The sequence below is a fragment of the Erpetoichthys calabaricus genome, chromosome 1 (genome assembly GCF_900747795.2).
Source record: "Erpetoichthys calabaricus chromosome 1, fErpCal1.3, whole genome shotgun sequence".
Taxonomy (NCBI): domain Eukaryota; kingdom Metazoa; phylum Chordata; class Cladistia; order Polypteriformes; family Polypteridae; genus Erpetoichthys; species Erpetoichthys calabaricus.
Genome location: NC_041394.2, coordinates 49,444,503 through 49,461,812, shown reverse-complemented (window position 1 = coordinate 49,461,812; position 17,310 = coordinate 49,444,503). Strand labels below are relative to the sequence as shown.

Sequence of the window (17,310 nt, the reverse complement as noted above, 5' to 3'; positions counted from 1 at the left end):
TTGTGGTCATTGTGTGGATTAGCCACCACACTGATTTACCCCAAGTTGGACCTTCCAGATAAGGTTCGTTTAGACAACAAGCAATGCAAACCACAGACAGGTGACCTCCACTGAGCTACTTATGGGAATTCTAAAACCACTGATGATTTGGTGTGTCCTATTAAAGACAGTGAATACTTTTAAAAAGCAAAATAAGTAATCAGATATTTGTAATTAATTCTGACCACTTTTCAATGGCAAAGTGAAAACAGATCTCTGTAGAGTCATTTGCTGTTGGCTGGTGTCAAAAAGCCAAATTAAATCCACTGTAATTCAATGTTGTAAAACAAAATATGAAAAACTGAGAAAGTGAGTCATTTTTATAGGCCTTGTACAAGTTACAGCTGGGATAAAATGTGAACACAACATAAATTCATGAGGAAGGTAGAAACTGCAATCATTTCTGAAATATAGGACCTTTAAAAACAAACTACACTCCTTTCCTAAAGAATTTCAAAAACCGTAATGCCTCGCTGCCATATGTTCAATAAAGTTTTACTAATGCAAAGAGAAACAGAACACAAGATATTATTTTTAATTGTAATAAAAATTCCAGTTTTGAGTAATTAGTATTTATATAAAAAGAGAGCCCGACAAAAGCAGTGAGCCTATGTGGTCTGCTGTAGTGACAAAATGGCCAGGCTGAACAAGGAGGGCTTCACTGGCCAGAGGATTAGTTGTCTCCACCACAAAGTGCCAGCAGAATGTTTCGATAGTCTCCTGAGCAATCACCCTGCAAACAAGAGACACAAATAAAAGCTACAGAAATTAAATATTTAAGACATCAACAAGCAATGATATGGCATTTTATCAAAATGCAAGTAAACAGGAGAATTAAAGAACATCAAATATCAATCATTGCAACGATGCTGACATGTTGTGTTAACAGGGGTTGCACTTGTCGTCCAATGCATAAAAACTAACTGTCTGAAAAAGAATGCTGTGATTTCAAAGTTTCCTATAATTGCAAGTTATAGACACAGCATGATTTTATTTAAAAATACGTACAAACTTTCCACTTTGTATCTTCAAATGGAAATTTTTAAATTGACTGCAGATAAGCGTTTTTCTTTTTTTGTGAGAATATTCAAGTGACACGATTGGCCCAGTTCACCAATTGCACAGAAGCCCTGCCAGGAGACAAATGGAATGAAACACTAAAGCCAGCAGAGGCCTTTTCAGTATTTACAGAATGAATACACCCTGAAAGCTCCAGATTTGGAACATTGTGTATTAAAAGGATAAATGAGAAACATCCACGCTACATTTATATTTTCCAAATCAGTAATCAATTAGAATTGCATTTTCAGTGGATACTATTTCATGGCTTGTGGGCTGCTAAACATTCAATGGTGGCTGCTACACAAGTGTGCCAGCAGCAAGAACCAGAGGCTTAGTTAACTTGGTGAACAGAAGGTCTAATTAGGAATCCATGGACCTTAACACACATGGTGGCCTCCTTAAACATTTGGGGGGGGGGGGGGAGCAAATATGGAAAGTTTCAAACAAAACAATAGAGCCCCAGCAAAAATGTGGCCAGTGCAGTGTGGTGAGTGGAAGCCTCGGGGCACTGCTATCATCACTAGAACAACATAACAGAGCGGTTATGCCCAGCACCAGATAAAAGCACTGGCATCAAAGCAGCAATGGTAGGTTTGGCTAGGTGTAAACTGCTCATAAGCCAGACTTGCAATCAACTGTGTAATCACAGAGCATGTTTTACACCAAGAGGGTCTCAGGGAGACTACACCTGTATAAGATCAGGCGCAAGGCATGACTTCCTTTGACAGAGTAGGCGTTCATTGTAGGTCAGCCTCATGGCAAAACCACCGTCACTATGGAGCTATACATTTGAATACATTTGTTTATCATTACACCGAAGACTGGTGATGTTTTACATGTTCGCTGGGCATAAAAGTAAGAATTTCACTGTACTCTGCATGTGTCATGAAACTACCACTACTAGTTATATATGGACCTTGATAAATAGTTGACATGCATTTGAGGTATGAGAAGAAATGGAAAAATGTGCACATTCTATGCAGTGATTGACCAAGCCAAGAAATAAACTTGGGTCTCCAGAGAGTGGAGGACACAGCTTTCAGCACTGCATCTTTACCTGAAGTATAAGCTAGACATGCATGATTGTGTACAAATTTAAATAAGATACACTTTGGGATCAACCAAATGTAAACACACATCCCTAAAAGAACCTCCATCCCCCAGAGTTTCATCAAAATGTACATGCTTTGTTGGATTTATTTTCCTTTCAGCTATGCAAATACCTTTAGATGGTGCAGTAATCCCATTTTTCCCCCTAGTCTGCAAATTTTACCATAGTAAAGCACTCACATTTTCTTTATGACAAAAACAGCTCTCATATGCCTAGTAGGTAAGTGTAGATACATATTATTATGTTCGCACCTTGATAAATGAGAAAAGTGTTTTTCCATACATCTTCAAAAATTGTGCCTTAATGTCGAGCATGTCGACTTCACAGCGAGACACCATGACTCTAACAAGGATACTGTCAGTGGTTCCCAGGCCCTGCCAAACAAAACATGAACAGAATCAAACAATAAAGCCCTCTCAACATGGACTGTGGTCCTTCTGTGATTTTTGCTTAACATCCTCTTCCAAATTTTGAAAAGTTCTGGGAAAATACAGAACATAAATATATACAATATATATACATAAATTATACAATATATATACATAAAAATATACACAGTGCATGACTCAGGCACCTCCACGAGTGGCAGCCTTTCCAGCAGCTCCATGTATTACTTTTTATTTCTACCTTTTTCTCTATTTTTATCTAATTTTTTCTAATCACTCCTACCACTTTCTTTTATGTGGACTTGTTTCCTGTTTATTAATCCCCAAGGGGAAATTCACAAAGTATCTATATCTACCTACAACACCACACACCACCAAAGGGCAACATTCTCTCTGCATTGAGCTAGCTGCTTTATTACCCGCAAAAATAAGTAGGGATACTTTCCAGCCAATATTTTAACACACCACAAAGACATCAGCTACAAAGAGAAGAATCTCTCATTAAATGGCATGATCCATTAATCAGAATAACTGGCTGAAACAAAAGTCAGCAGCCAGTGCAGGCCTCCAGCATCAGGATTCTCTGTCCTTACAGTGTTTTAGAGGCCAAGAGGATGGCAAGAAGGTTCTGAATTACATCATAAAACATCTGCAAGAAATTCTTTCAACTGTTTAATAAAAATTAAAAAGGAATGTGAACAGTCCGCTGACCATAAAAGAAAAAGGACTATAGATTCCTAAATCTAGACTTGCAGAAACATTTTACATTGTACAGTAAAGTATGACATTTGTATATAAACATAAATAAGAATTTTAGGACAGAAGCTTACCTTCATAGATTTGTAAAGACGTTCTGCAAAGTAGGCAGGCTTGTTCCTAATGCTTCTCACTGAAGCAGAAAGATATTGTTACAAGTTACAAAATGGTCAAACTATAGCCACCCTAGATATCACAATATGGGACCCTAGGTACGTGACCTGTCCAGCCAAAAGAGTGAACTCTTCAGTTTTTCAAAGCAGCATGGCACAAGCTTCCTGCATATAGCAGGAGTGTCTTTTTACTTCACGATAGTTATAAAAAAATTTAAAATCCTACTGCAGATTTAGCAAGAAGTAACCAAAAAACTGAACGCACAATGTCAGCTAGTGCTCTTTCCTCAGACAGCAGCTTTCTATCACAGCACCATCTTCTGTTAACTGTATTTAATGCAAGGCACGCAGTCATTTCATTTGTCATAAGCAAATGTCTTGGCCAGTGATTCAAGTCATGAATCTCCCAACGACCTATCATTTGTGAGCTCTCAGATCACATAGAAGAGTATAAATTACTGTAATTAAAAAAAACAAAAAAAAAAAAACACAAAGTATTGTGGAGAGGTCTGACACTGAGGCTGAACTGTAATAGCAAAATCAGCAGTAGATAGAAATAGTAGGATTTGCAAGCAAAGAAAATGACAATTGTAAAAATAAGATTGGAGGGGGACAGTTTCCTATTTTGGGTGGGGAATGGAATCTTTACACAGATCATCCTCATTTGCAACTATTTTAAGAAGGGTATTCCATAATTCTCCAATTTATCACAATGTACATATTTTCAGCAAGTTAAAAAAAAAAAAACAAAAAAAAAACACCCTGCTACATTTTCTGTGTTTACAGTCTTACTGCTAAGAAAAGCAACTGTTTTCTGAGTAAATAGTCTTTGTCTGCCGGTTCCCATACTAAACTGAATCATTTTCAGTCTCTACAATTAGCAGTCATCTAGTCTGACAACACATGGGAATGCAGTTAGGAACAGTGTGGACTTGTTTTGAAAATACAGAGTCATGGGGAAAAAAATACTTAGCCATTTGGAAGTATGTGGGAATGTACTCTCTAGGGATCTTGCACTTAAAGGAAAAACAACTATAGCCAAGCCATGCAGGTAGATCAAAGTCAGTACAGTTTAGATACAAGCAGCTTCTGAATGCAAAACTGCACCTAATGCACAGGAAACTGTAGCCATTTCCAGCTACCCATGTCTCCCTGAGATCAAGACTGGAGTCTGCCATAGCAACTTTACCACAAACACCCCTGTCCCAAACAGCCCACCTAATGCAAAAGATAAATGGCAATGAAATTTGACAGGAACCTTAAAAAAAAATTCCTCCAGTACTTTGACTTTAAAGTGCAATAGTTTAACTAGTAATGACAATAATTCATTTTCTTGATAAGGTTCAACTTGGCTATGACAGATACTTTTACATGCATATTTACGTTTAACTTACATTGGAGACTTGAGGGAATGCCTAACTACATGTCCACTGGACCTTACCTATCATTGCACTTTAATGCGATGCTAATATACACGATACTATGATGCATATTCAAATGAAAGTTGAAATGCAGTATGCACACAATTATTTTCTGCATATATAGTGCATAAGCTTCCTTAATGGTGAAAGGGAAGAGACACACACAATACTTCATATGTTAAAAAGAACACTTATTTCAAACTCCCTCCTTTGTTAGGACCCCAAAAACCAAGTGGTAGTTTAAACTTGAATTTGTTCAGTAATAGGGACTTACTCAAGTGTTTATTATACTGCATAGCTTCATATACAGTATTGTGACAGATTTGAACTTAAAATACGAACTTTCAAATCTGTTATTTTCAGCTTGTACATTCCTTAATTGTATTCTTCAGTGTATAAAATGTTTGAAATGGGTCAACATTGGTCTGCCTCATTTATAATTCTGTGTATCCAAATAACAGCCTGTCGGCTGCTGACAGCATGCTGTACAGAAAAGTATAGGAAGTGCCTCCTTATCCAACGGGAACAAGAATTACATACTGAAGGGACTTGAAACTCATCTCAACAAGATGTTGTGTGGCCTTTTTTTTTTTTTTTTTTTTTTTAAGCTGAACTAAAACTTCACTTAACCCAAGTTCATGGGGCCAAAGACCACCCTTGCAGCATCAGGCAAAAGTAGGAACTAAACATGTAATTTAATAAATGACAAAGTGCATAAAGAAAGCATAAAGAATGGAAATGTTGCATCTGTGTGAGAAATAAAGTCACATTCTTACATTATAGTGATTTTCTAGAGGGTTAAACATGTATGAATTAACACTTAAAGTTACACATTTTTTCCCCTAGAATGCTAATTTAATTTTTAATTTTTTTTTTTTTTTTTTTTAAATAGGTACTGCATAATCAAAAGCATCACACCCCTTAACCACTGTATGCAAAGCTAAACAAAGTCATCTGGGACACTTACAAATGAGTATTTGCAAGGCTGTGGTTGTTAATTCCCAACAGGGCCATTAGCCCCAGCTGCACAAGAGCTATTCAAAATTACATTTCTCAATCTAAGTCACTTGTGGCCTCTTTAGGTATTTCCTGCACTACTTTCTTGTACCCATGTTAACCTTCATGTACAATAGCTGCTAGTTAACTGTAGTTCTCTGTTCCATTACCCTCATTAACCAAATGGTAGCCACCTTGAAATATATGGAATATTCAAAAAAACAAAAAAAAATCTAAAGGAATGTTTACCAATTGCAAGGAACACATCTTCCAGATTGCCAGACATCTCCCTTTTGATGCTCTCTTCAATGTCCCGGTTGGAAATCTTTTGGTAGTCCTCAAAAACTAAGACGACAAAGGACAAGATAATGATGGGCCATGACAAAACTTTAGACAACTCGGGTAGGTTGGTTTAAACTCGCAAAACATTATTAAGTCATTATAAAAATTTCCAAGACCATCATAGTCATATTTATACCCACTATATGTCAGCCATCACTACAATCTGTAATAACATTCTGAAAACCAAAATTAAACTCAATTCAGGTTTGCAGGGGACAAGAGCCTCTCCCAGCAGCACTAGGTCAGGGGCGGGCAAATTCATTCCTGGAGGGCCGCAGTGGCTGCAGGTTTTTGTTCCAACCCAATTGCTTAATAAGAAGCACTTATTGCTCTAGAAACACTTCTGCTTCATTTTAGTTATCTCCCTCGTTAAGATTATGAACCCTTATTGCTTATTTAAGTCTTAAACAGCTGCATTCTTGGTTTTTAATTGCTCCTTATTAGCAATAAGATGCAAATGACAAAAGAAACCAGCAGTTATCCATTTTGCTTGTTACCCTTTACACCTGTGTGTATTTATCGTGCACTATTTGGTTTAATTAAATACTTGGAAGGAAAGAGAAGAGAAAAAAGTGAAGGATTGAGAATTACCCATCCGTTTTACACTTCAAAGTATTTGGATGATATCCTTAGAATGGAAAAAAAATCTCGGATATGAGAATGACTTGACATAGTCAAGAGTTAAAGCACCAACAAGCCATGAAATGTAATTATTGGCAAGGATTGTTTTCTAATTAAGCAACTGGGTTGGAACAAAAACCCGCAGCCACTGCGGCCCTCCAGGAATGAATTTGCCCACCCCTGCACTAGGTAACACTGGAACGATCCCTGGACTGGCACCCAGTCCTCTGCAGGGCCAGCTCATATGGCACCAATTTAAAAATCCCCAATTAAGCCACTATGTCTTTGATATCCAAAATGAGAACCAAAAGTACCCAGAGTAAACACAGATACAGAGAGAATTTGCCTACTCCACAAAGAAAACCACCCCAAACCTTGGACATTTGAGGCTGCAATACTAATCACTGGCAACATGTCAATGTAGTGCAATTAGCAAGAAAACCTTTTGACTGAATTCACGGATTTAAAGTACTTCAGCAACCTCCAAAGACAGACTAGGGATAATAAGTTATGGTACTTGGTCTGAATGGCCGAGACCTTGTGAGATAAGTCCACATGTCCTTGTATCAGGGCTAACAAACAACAACTGGGATACAGAATGTGTGTTAATGTTAGTCAGTATGTCACGTTAAATTTAAGTCTAATAATGCTACATTTTCACAATATATTGTTACATTTTCGTACATAAGCAAAGCAAAACAAGTTGAATCCGTTTCTGAATCTGAATCTGTTTTTAGATTCTGAGAACATATTTAATGTGAATTAACCATAGAAAGAATCTTATGATGTTTGATGCTTTTCACTTCCCATCTTTTTTCAATTTTAAGTAAATAAGCTTTCTTTTGAACTCAAAGCTTTTTTGGCTGCTGTGGCCAGACTTGCACTTCACATGGAGACGAACTTTAGCTAATAAAGACAGGAACAAACAGGCATTTATAGGAGCTTGCAAACACTATGGCAAGCAATTTCATCTATGGATTCTTGCCGCTTTGCTTTCTCTTTGATTATAAGCAGTTTTTAAATTCTAAATTCAGAATAAATCAGCCTTCAAGTGCTCCTGACAGCTGGAGTATGACAGACACTGCTAGTTTATTGTTTGTCAGAGTATTTAATATGTCAATACTTGCAAACTGCGTGTTGTTTCAATATAAGCACTTTTTTCACTGTAGTACTGTGAAAAACCTGAACCTGAATAACCAACTTAAAGGTGGACTGAGCATTTGGTACAGGATTCTTTTCATTTGCAATATAAAAACTTTGCAGTTCACTTTCTGTGGGACTGTAAAAGCCATGCATATCTGCTTTGCAAGTACCAAACAAATGCATGGTTCCTACATTCCCACAAACTGTAAACATTAACATAGATTCCTATATTTGATTAAACAATATCTCCGTGTATTGATAAGATTGTGACAAAAATATTTTATTATACTATAGATTTTTTAAAACAATGTAATACTTCAGCAATCTAGACTTGCAGTTCTTCTTTGGATAATAAGAGCACAAGTGATAACAAGGAAGCTCAGTACAGGTAGACTGTTGAAGCCCAATATTATCATGCAGTGATGAAATCAGCAATACATATTTTACAGTCTCTTGAAACTTAACAGCTCTCCTGATGCATGCTGCATTTTAAAATGCCACTATACCTTTTACTAGTTGTCTTTTGTTTCTGGTGCAAAGAATTGTCAGGAAAGTCACTTCATCTGTGCCCCAGCGTGCTTCACCGGCATCAAAAATAGCCTAAAAGTCATGGCAGCAAAGTTATTGCCACATACAAAACTACCATAACTATAAAACTGCACAGAGTTAGTCTAACCTTGGCATCCTCTTTGGCCTTTGAAGCATCCATGTTTTCACTTTCATCTCGATTTGCCTGAGAATACATAAAATAAGACAAAAATAAAAATCACTAATCGTATGAAGACTCACACTGGCAAAAATAAGCTGTAAAACGAGTTTCATCTAAAGCCCACTTACCGTAAGAAGGGAGACTAGAACTCTTTGAAACATCCCAGAGGTGTCTGAGCAGATATCATCTTCAAGGTCCTTGCCAAACTCTGGAATAGAGGAAAAGTTAATAAAATAAAATAAATAAAACAAATAAAACACACAATTTCTATGGAGCTAGATTTAGTTTGCCAGGATCAAGCAGTGAATTCCCACCCTAGTTCTAGACTGAACATTTTTACTTAGCTATAATCTTTAATTAAAAACTTTAATTCTGCAAATATAAATAGATCTGCCTAAGACAAACACACAATATTGATTATTAAGCAGCTCTGTGTGTGGGAGTAAGCCCTGGGATGGGCTGACACTGCTGCCTAAGTTGGATTTCTGCACCCAATGGAGTCAGGAATGGCTTTGATTTCCCCATGACTCAGAACTGGATCATACAAGTTTGAAAATATATGGGCTATGTTTTATCCTCAACATACAAAAAAGTAAGCCAACAGTACAAAAAGTAAAATAATTCAAACAAGAATTCAAGCCTTGCTACTCCACTTTTATGGTAAATAGAAGAAAAAAAGAATCAGAGTGTTTTGGTTCTTACACACAGAAGAGAAGCTAGTCTGATGTCTAGTGTTTTACATACCTCAACAGAATACAAAAATAATTAAAAAGGGCAAGCTGCAAATGAACTTGCTATACTTTTTTATGCTTTACCTGGTGCCTTTTCTATCAGGCAGCACATTATTGGTTGTCACAACGACTGCACTGGAAGGTCAGCACTCAATCGTTAAATTAGCCCTGCATTTTTCTGTCATTTAAACCAAATTGGTCTGGCGACAAGATTAGCAGCTGCAGTAGTCATCCGACATACCCCTTGACTAGTACTTGCCTACTATGACATAGACTTTGGTCGCTTAGCTCCATCACCTAGTCACTTCTTGCTTCCATCAGACAGAAAACTGGTAGCAATAGCCTAAACCATGGCAGCTCAGGGAAGCTTTTACACCGAGCATGTCATCATAAATAACACAGTATCCAATACTAATTGTAGCTTATTAAAAGAAATTAAGGAATTAATGATTTTCTTATAAAGACCTACTAGGAGGCAGTACTGCAATAAGATTTGTTTGATCAATGAACACAGCAAAATCAGTTTCTACAAGTACTGCTCAAGATTCTGAAGTTGTGCCTGGTACAAACAAAACTCTTGTGAGAATAAACAGAGCAGAAGAGCAAGGAGGCAGGCAAAGGTTCTTCTTACCCTTCTTGTAAGTAGCTTTAATTTCCCTGATCTGCTGATTATCTCTAGAGGCAAGGATTTCAATCAGACAGGCTTCATCAGTACCCAGGCCCTGCATTACATGCAAAAGTCAGTTTGCATTAGAATTACTACATACTTTATATACAGTATTATAAATAAATAAACAAACCAGTGGAATGCTCATGTTGAGCTTGCTATCTGAATAAAAAATTGAATTTGCTATTGTACAATATCTCAACCAACAAATTATTCAAAACAAAAGAAACCAAATTATATAAAACTTTGTAATGTGTCATGCAAAAAGCCTAATAATTGATAGACCTAGTATTAACGGACACCAGTCAAATAATTAGCATGCCCCATCCCTTAATGATATACAGTAAAACTGTTGAAGTCAGAACTGTTTCTTGGCCAGCTGGTTTGAGTATTGAAAAGTACAGTACAATCTACAGTGTTCGATATAAGTTATGTTTGTGTCTGTTTTTTCAATTGAGTAATTATATATTTTTTTAAAAACCTGCTGCCTTTCTGACTGCTGCCAGGCATGTGATTTAAAAGATATTGACTTAAGGAAATTTTCATCCCTCATGCCCCTTTTCACCTAGAAAACCAACCTCTTGGATAGGCCAAATAGGAGCTTCACAACTTTTAAAGAATGCTAGATTTATCATTTGATTACATATGGATACTTTGAACAAATAATTACAAACTAGTGGTTTAGCTTTAATGTTGGAACAATAACCATAACACATAAAAGGTGAAAAAATAGTTGACAATAAACACTACAGGAGTGCGATTCCCCTAAAGATTAAAATTTAGACCACACAAGTTTTTTTGTTTTTTTTTTGTTCTTTATTTCGTCTTATACGATTTCTCGTATTAGAAATTTGTTAGTTTTCGCATACCCCTTGGGGTCAGAGCGCAGGGTCAGCCATTGTACAGCGTCCCTGGAGCAATTACAGGTTAAGGGTCTTGCTCAAGGGCCCAGCAGAGTAGGATCTCTTTTGGCAGTGACGGGGATTCGAACCGGCAACCTTCAGGATACTAGCGCAGATCCTTAGCCTCAGAGCCACCACTCCGCCCTAAAGTTAATCAAATGCTTCCCAGCTCTGGTCAACCACAGATCCACTATAGCAGTATAAATGACATGAAATACCTGAAAGGTGGTATAAGAGCATGACAGTTTTGTCAATTAAATCATTTTAATTCAAATTAATATTTCAAAGTGATATTCATACACAATATTTTTAACAGAATTACCACATGTCGTTTAAACCTACTAATGCAAAGAAAATGGCAAACACCGCTTTCCTTAGAATGAGGCGAGGTTAAGTCAGTTGTCTGAAATTTGTTTGACATCTGACCTTTCATATCCAAACCAACTAATGTAAGAAGCAAAGTTTGAAAAAAAGACAATACTAGTTAAAAGTGGCAGCAAATCCAATTTATTTCAGAACTTAGAAACACCTAGCAGAATGGAAGCAGTGCATGAAAGCACAGGGCACAGATAAAAGTATGTATTCAGTTAGACAGCATGATTACATTAGGAAGACAGCATGCCTTGTCTCTGGCCGGAGGAAGAACATGTTAGAGATGTCTGTTGTGCCTTCTTGCCCTGCAACAGTGGCTAGGTTATGGTAGCAGAGAAGAACAAAGAGGCTGCCAGTAAAGAGAGATCGGATGGCTATCAGAAGGCACTTAGAGGAAAGGACTCATCTACAGCAGTGTTTCCCCAACAGCCAGTCCTCATGGCACTAGTCTGTAGAAAATTTTGCCAGTCTGCGAGAAAGCATTACCAACTGCCGGTCTGCAAAAAGCAGTCAAAGCGTGTTGCTGGTCCACACCATTCTTCAATGTTAGTCAATCTGGGAGCTTGAACCCTTGTGCGTTTTGATTGATTTAATGTTAGCAAATGCAGATGCATGCAACTCCAAACCCCTCATCTCTTCCTCGAACTGAGTTGAAACGAAGCCACTCAAAAATCCATAAAGGCCCCCAAGGAATTTCTCAAACTAAAAATGGTCCATAAGTCAAAAACGTTGGAAACCACTGCTCTACAGGACCTGTGGTAGTAGCTATGCTATAGGTAAGAGCAGGGAGGAATAAAACAGAAAAAGGTAATAGGAAAACTGCAGAATTTAATGAAAGTTGCATGTAAGTGACACATTTTTGCATTTTTAAGGAGGATAAAGTTGTATTTTCAGGCTGCAAAATATGGACAACCTTCTCATCCAACCACCCCAACCAAGAATAGTTGAAAATGATTTATGTTGAAATATTCAAATAAATCAAAAACCATCAATTAAATTAAAAAAAAAAAAGCCATAGCCCTGCACTAGTCTCAATTTTGATTTCTATAGCTTTTCACTCAGCTATTCAGTTTATGTAGTGCCTTGCCATAGTAAATACTATGCAAAAGCAACATACTCCTGCATTCTTGAATGGCATAAGAGAGATTTAGATATAACCTCTGACCTTTATCGCACTGTGAAGTTCATGGGCATCATACACTGGAGCAGGCATCAACAATCCCAGCACCACCTTTTCAAAATGCCCAGTCAGTTCAGACTTCATTTCATCAGCCAACTCCTGAAAAAACAATTAATTTTATGTATATAAAATAAAAATGACAACAGATTTAATACCAAACCACAGCCTTCAGTTTTTAGGGCCAATATATCATGCTTCTTTTGAGCAATTCCGAAGAGGGAATCGGGGACCCATACTCTGACAGAAAACCAAATTCACATATAGTATGCAATTTGCCAGCATTATCTGTGACATCCTCCTATGGTTACTTATTCTCTGGTAATGCAACTCTAAATTGTTACTTTGCTAGCACTGGTGCCATACAGCCTTTAACCATAGTGTAAATCAGATAGAAGTTCAATTTACCTGCATTTTACACACGGCATTTCTTTCTGAATTTTGATTCCTCAAAGGCTCTGTCACATTACACAACGTTTTAGGATTTATCAATTGCAGTCTTAATTTACTTACCTTTGAGAGCCAGAGGCAGATGTGGCACATTTCTGTGTCTAACTGTTGTGTAGTCTGACATACCTAGCAACTCCATCCACCCAGTCTACAACTTATGCCAACAAAAGAGATCAACAACTGCAGTTGTCCAGTCTGATATCTCCTCTGACTAGAGGTCGTGCAGTGTGCTGCCATCTACATGTCCCCAGGCTGTGACCCTTAATATGATTCCATTGCAAAATAAACAAAAAAAAAATTAAAAATCCATTTAACCACTGGAATGCAGGAAACCCGCAGTATAGCGAGAGTAGACAGTAAGCATGACAGGAGGAGTTCTTACTTCAGGGGCAGGTTTAGTGGCAAATAAACCAATTTACAAAGAGAGAAAAGATATTCATCTGTCTAATAGTATATATTTAAAGAAGTGCCTTCTCCATGGTAGGGGGATGCTTTGTGGCATTGAAATGTACCATTTCATTAGTAGAATCCTGGCGAGAAAGATACATAATTCTCCTGTGTAAATTTGTATTATGACAGTATGAAGTATGGAGGGAGGGGTTGTGTTGCAGATGTTGTGGCATCTGGTCAAGTGGGCTAGTAGTCTAGCCTCACAAGAAACCAACTCTTAAGCAGGTCCTGTGGAGTTCCATTGATTCATCTATCATTTCTGGCCAAACATTTGTGCCAAACAATGTTGACACCTGCTACAGAAAATATGATCTGTACTTTACTGCAAAGTACACTAACAAATGTGCACGGTGTCTTAATCTAGATACAGCTTTGGGCTTACCATCTGTAAAATACCCTCATGTTTACCAGGCTATGGACACAGTGAAAGGTAAAAAAGGTACACCATCATGCAGACCACAAAGGGGATTCATAAGGTTGCATCCTCACCATGAACAAATATACACTTAAGCACTCTTGCTCTGCCTGGTATCAAGGACGAGGGTAAACAGAGTAGCTTCCTTTATTGTAAATCTTATCAAGAAAAACTAAGCCATAAAAATGTAACTAACAGGTGGAGTTTGTCTCTACCAGGTACTGATCAATAAAACTAACAGACATACATAATTATTAACCTAAAGATGTGTCACAAGCAGAACTGACAGACTGTTTAGCTGCGGGATTAAATTCCTGCCTGGATTTCTTTTGAGCTACAGCTCAAACCAAAAGGCTCCTAGAAATTCAGAAACAGACATAGGAGCAGTTGACTTACATATACTTTAACAAGTGGAGAATTTTACAATTCATCAGACAAGAAGCATAATAGCACATCCTTCAAGGGGAGACAGGAGAGTCTGGCTACAACTTTCAGTATGTGGGTTTAAAATTACAAGTGTACAAAACGTGTTTAAATCTCAGAACACAGTTTTATATTGTGTTTTTATTATTTCTAAGTGTTTACCATTTGCTTACCGACTGCCTCCCTACCCAAAATAAATCCAGTCTCCAATACGGACATAACTACACAGCACTGTAATCAGCAATAGAAATTTCAGACCCAGTCTTGTGGACCTCTGAAGTTTCTGAATTAACCCATTTTCAGTAGCGGTTTCTGCACAAACTTCAACAAAAGGATTACACACCATAGACTATATAGCCTATGTATTGTAGGCACATGTTCGTGAAATTAATTTGGAATGTAGTTATAAAAAACATTTCTAAACATACTGAGTGGTGTACATATGGAAACAAAATGCCTAATTTAACTTAGCTTCTGGCCTAGACATTAAAAAAAAAATGGCTGAAATTAAAGACAGGAACTATGGAGGTTCCAAAAAGACATCCGTGTTCTAGGGAAGTTCAGTTCATATGCTTTTTGTGAGAGTAGAAATACACAACAATGTATTTTATTCCTCTATGAACTAAACCTCACTGATCCATTTTCCCCACATTATTTTCCACAGAAAAGTCTATTCATTGTTTTTGTTTAAGTTTATCAAAAAGGCGTTTTCAGGCCGTTTGAGCTCTCACGGTCTAAAGTTGTTATGGTCAGAGAAAACCTGAGGAAGAATGTCTCTTCAAAAGGATTTCAATGTCAACTTTTTACGAGCAGAATCCCTTTCCTCATCAAACTGCATTAAACCAAACAGATAAAAAAATAAATAAAATATGAAAAATTAATGTCAAAAGTCAGCCCTCCTCTATCCTATCCCAGCCCTGTGAGTGAAGTGGTCCTAACATTAAACCAACTCGCAGCCATTCATTTCCCAACAAGATTAGCAGCAGACAGCTACATAAAAATAAATAAAAGAATCTGGAGATTTCCAGCATATCAAAGCTAACTTGGCATCAATGGTGACCAAGAAGAAAAACCTGCACTATAAAACTGAGGAAAAGCAGAGAGGTCTAGGAGGATAAAGACCTGGGGACAGAATGAGATATCAAATGAGAGGATCAGCGAGACAGAGACAAGACCAAAAGGAGGAGACTGCAGACAGATGCAAATAGTGGAATACTGAAAGAGCAGAAATAGGAGAGAACAGATTGGTTTAAATTTAAAAATGCCCCCCAGTTACCATCAGCACATACAGCTTAAAATTTACAGAAAAAGCTTATTTAGTGTCATTGGTACCCACAAATGTTCATCATAAAAAATTACTGTTTTAAAAATAATTAACAAATCAAAGTAAAAATGTATCCAAAACTCAAGATGTTAAATACCATTTAAAATGTCATATTTGTGACCAATACAAACCAGACAGCTTGCTAAACTCAGGTTTCTCTGCTGGCATATAGTGTAGAACATTTTCTCCTTTTTACCATCCCTTTATTTTGATTAGAAGCACATAACATTCCATACAATCAAATCAAACATAACAAAGCAAGTTGAATTTTGCTTTGCTTTTTACCTTTCCAAAGGATGCTTTAAAAGCCTGTTTGATGAGCTGGCGCTGGGCAATGGTCCTGTGCGCAATAATATCAATTACGGCAGCTTCATCAGTACCTGTGATTAAAAAAAAAAAAAAAAGAAAAGTTCAGAGTATTACATTTGTTGCATGCTTTATATTTTGTAGTTTTTAATATGACAGCTCATGGTCCAACATAAAAAAAAAAAACACTATACAAACAAATTGCAAGCATGTACTAAAAACTTGAATGTTATCACATGAACAGGACTCAATATGTAATGGAGAGGGAACCAAAAAAAAAAAAAAAAAAAAAAGAACACTTTAACTAGATTACAACTATTTTCTAGAAGTCATTGAACTCTCCCATTTCCACTTAAAAAACAACATCCAAGGAGAAGGCTGATCAAGCACATCGAGCCTACAAAGAAATGGGAAAAGATGAAAAGAAAGGACTATCTGGCCTGATACTATGACTTTAAACTATGGCAGGAAACCAAAAGTGCCAAGAGGATATACATACATTTTCTGGGATTTTTAAATTTTTATTCCAATCTAAATACATCAGTACATTCATTGAAATGAATAACAGAACTACTTGTAGACATGTTAAAAGTGCTCATCAAGCCCTAATCAGCTTTGACATTGAGACATTCTATACTGCATTACTTCAGCATTTGTAAAGAGATGTTCACTACAAAATGCGCAATGTAGAAGAGTAAACATGTTTGTGTATTTTTGGAAGATGTATGAATGAAGAAGATCTCTCATGAACCATTTTAGAAGCCCTTTTGAAAATTAAAATACATTGCAATTTCATTAAAATACACAAAGGTACATTAATCACATGTTCTGCAACCTGGACTACAGCTAGTCAATACAGCCCAATTATGACACATTTTCAGAAGGAAATGGAGCACTTCAAGCAGGCATGTTTCTCAGAGGATGATGCAGAAAGATATCCACATAAATAACCAAACACCCTCCCCCCACCACAACACTCATTCTGAAATCATCAACCTGGTGTTTGTACCCACCTATCCTGACTCCTCCTTTTCACGCTGTTATCTAAATTTATACATGCCAGTGATTTGATTTTTCATTTCTCTTCCTTGCTATAATGAACTGATGAATATAAAGACATCCTGCACTGATAACAATATTCAGTTATGCAGCTAGAATAATGTTGATATTCATGTTGGCCAATTAGATATCTCTCTGAAAACTTTTTTAAATTCATTTCATACATCTAGGGCACATTTAGCAAAGATATATCTGTAGACACTCGTATTGGATTCTTGAAAAATTATGTTCAAACAAACAAAAAGCACAAAACTCAGAATGGAGTCACATTTAGCTAAATGCAAAAAGTAGCCATAAATTTATATTATTATATATATATATATATATATATATAT

The 17,310-nt window shown here is 36.8% G+C and overlaps 1 protein-coding gene across 1 annotated transcript in view; it reads right to left on the bottom strand.

Moving 5' to 3' along the window:
- Positions 1 to 712: 712 nt before the first annotated feature.
- Positions 713 to 17,310, bottom strand: part of anxa4 (annexin A4) — a 32,500-nt gene continuing 15,902 nt past the window's right edge. The window contains exons 4-13 of the mRNA XM_028799137.2: positions 15,896 to 15,990; positions 12,537 to 12,650; positions 10,062 to 10,152; positions 8,828 to 8,907; positions 8,667 to 8,723; positions 8,497 to 8,590; positions 6,134 to 6,229; positions 3,429 to 3,487; positions 2,464 to 2,586; positions 713 to 772 (exon numbers count right to left, since the gene is read on the bottom strand). Coding sequence (XP_028654970.1) covers positions 713 to 772; positions 2,464 to 2,586; positions 3,429 to 3,487; positions 6,134 to 6,229; positions 8,497 to 8,590; positions 8,667 to 8,723; positions 8,828 to 8,907; positions 10,062 to 10,152; positions 12,537 to 12,650; positions 15,896 to 15,990 — 869 coding nt within the window. The remainder of the gene's footprint in view (positions 773 to 2,463; positions 2,587 to 3,428; positions 3,488 to 6,133; positions 6,230 to 8,496; positions 8,591 to 8,666; positions 8,724 to 8,827; positions 8,908 to 10,061; positions 10,153 to 12,536; positions 12,651 to 15,895; positions 15,991 to 17,310) is intronic.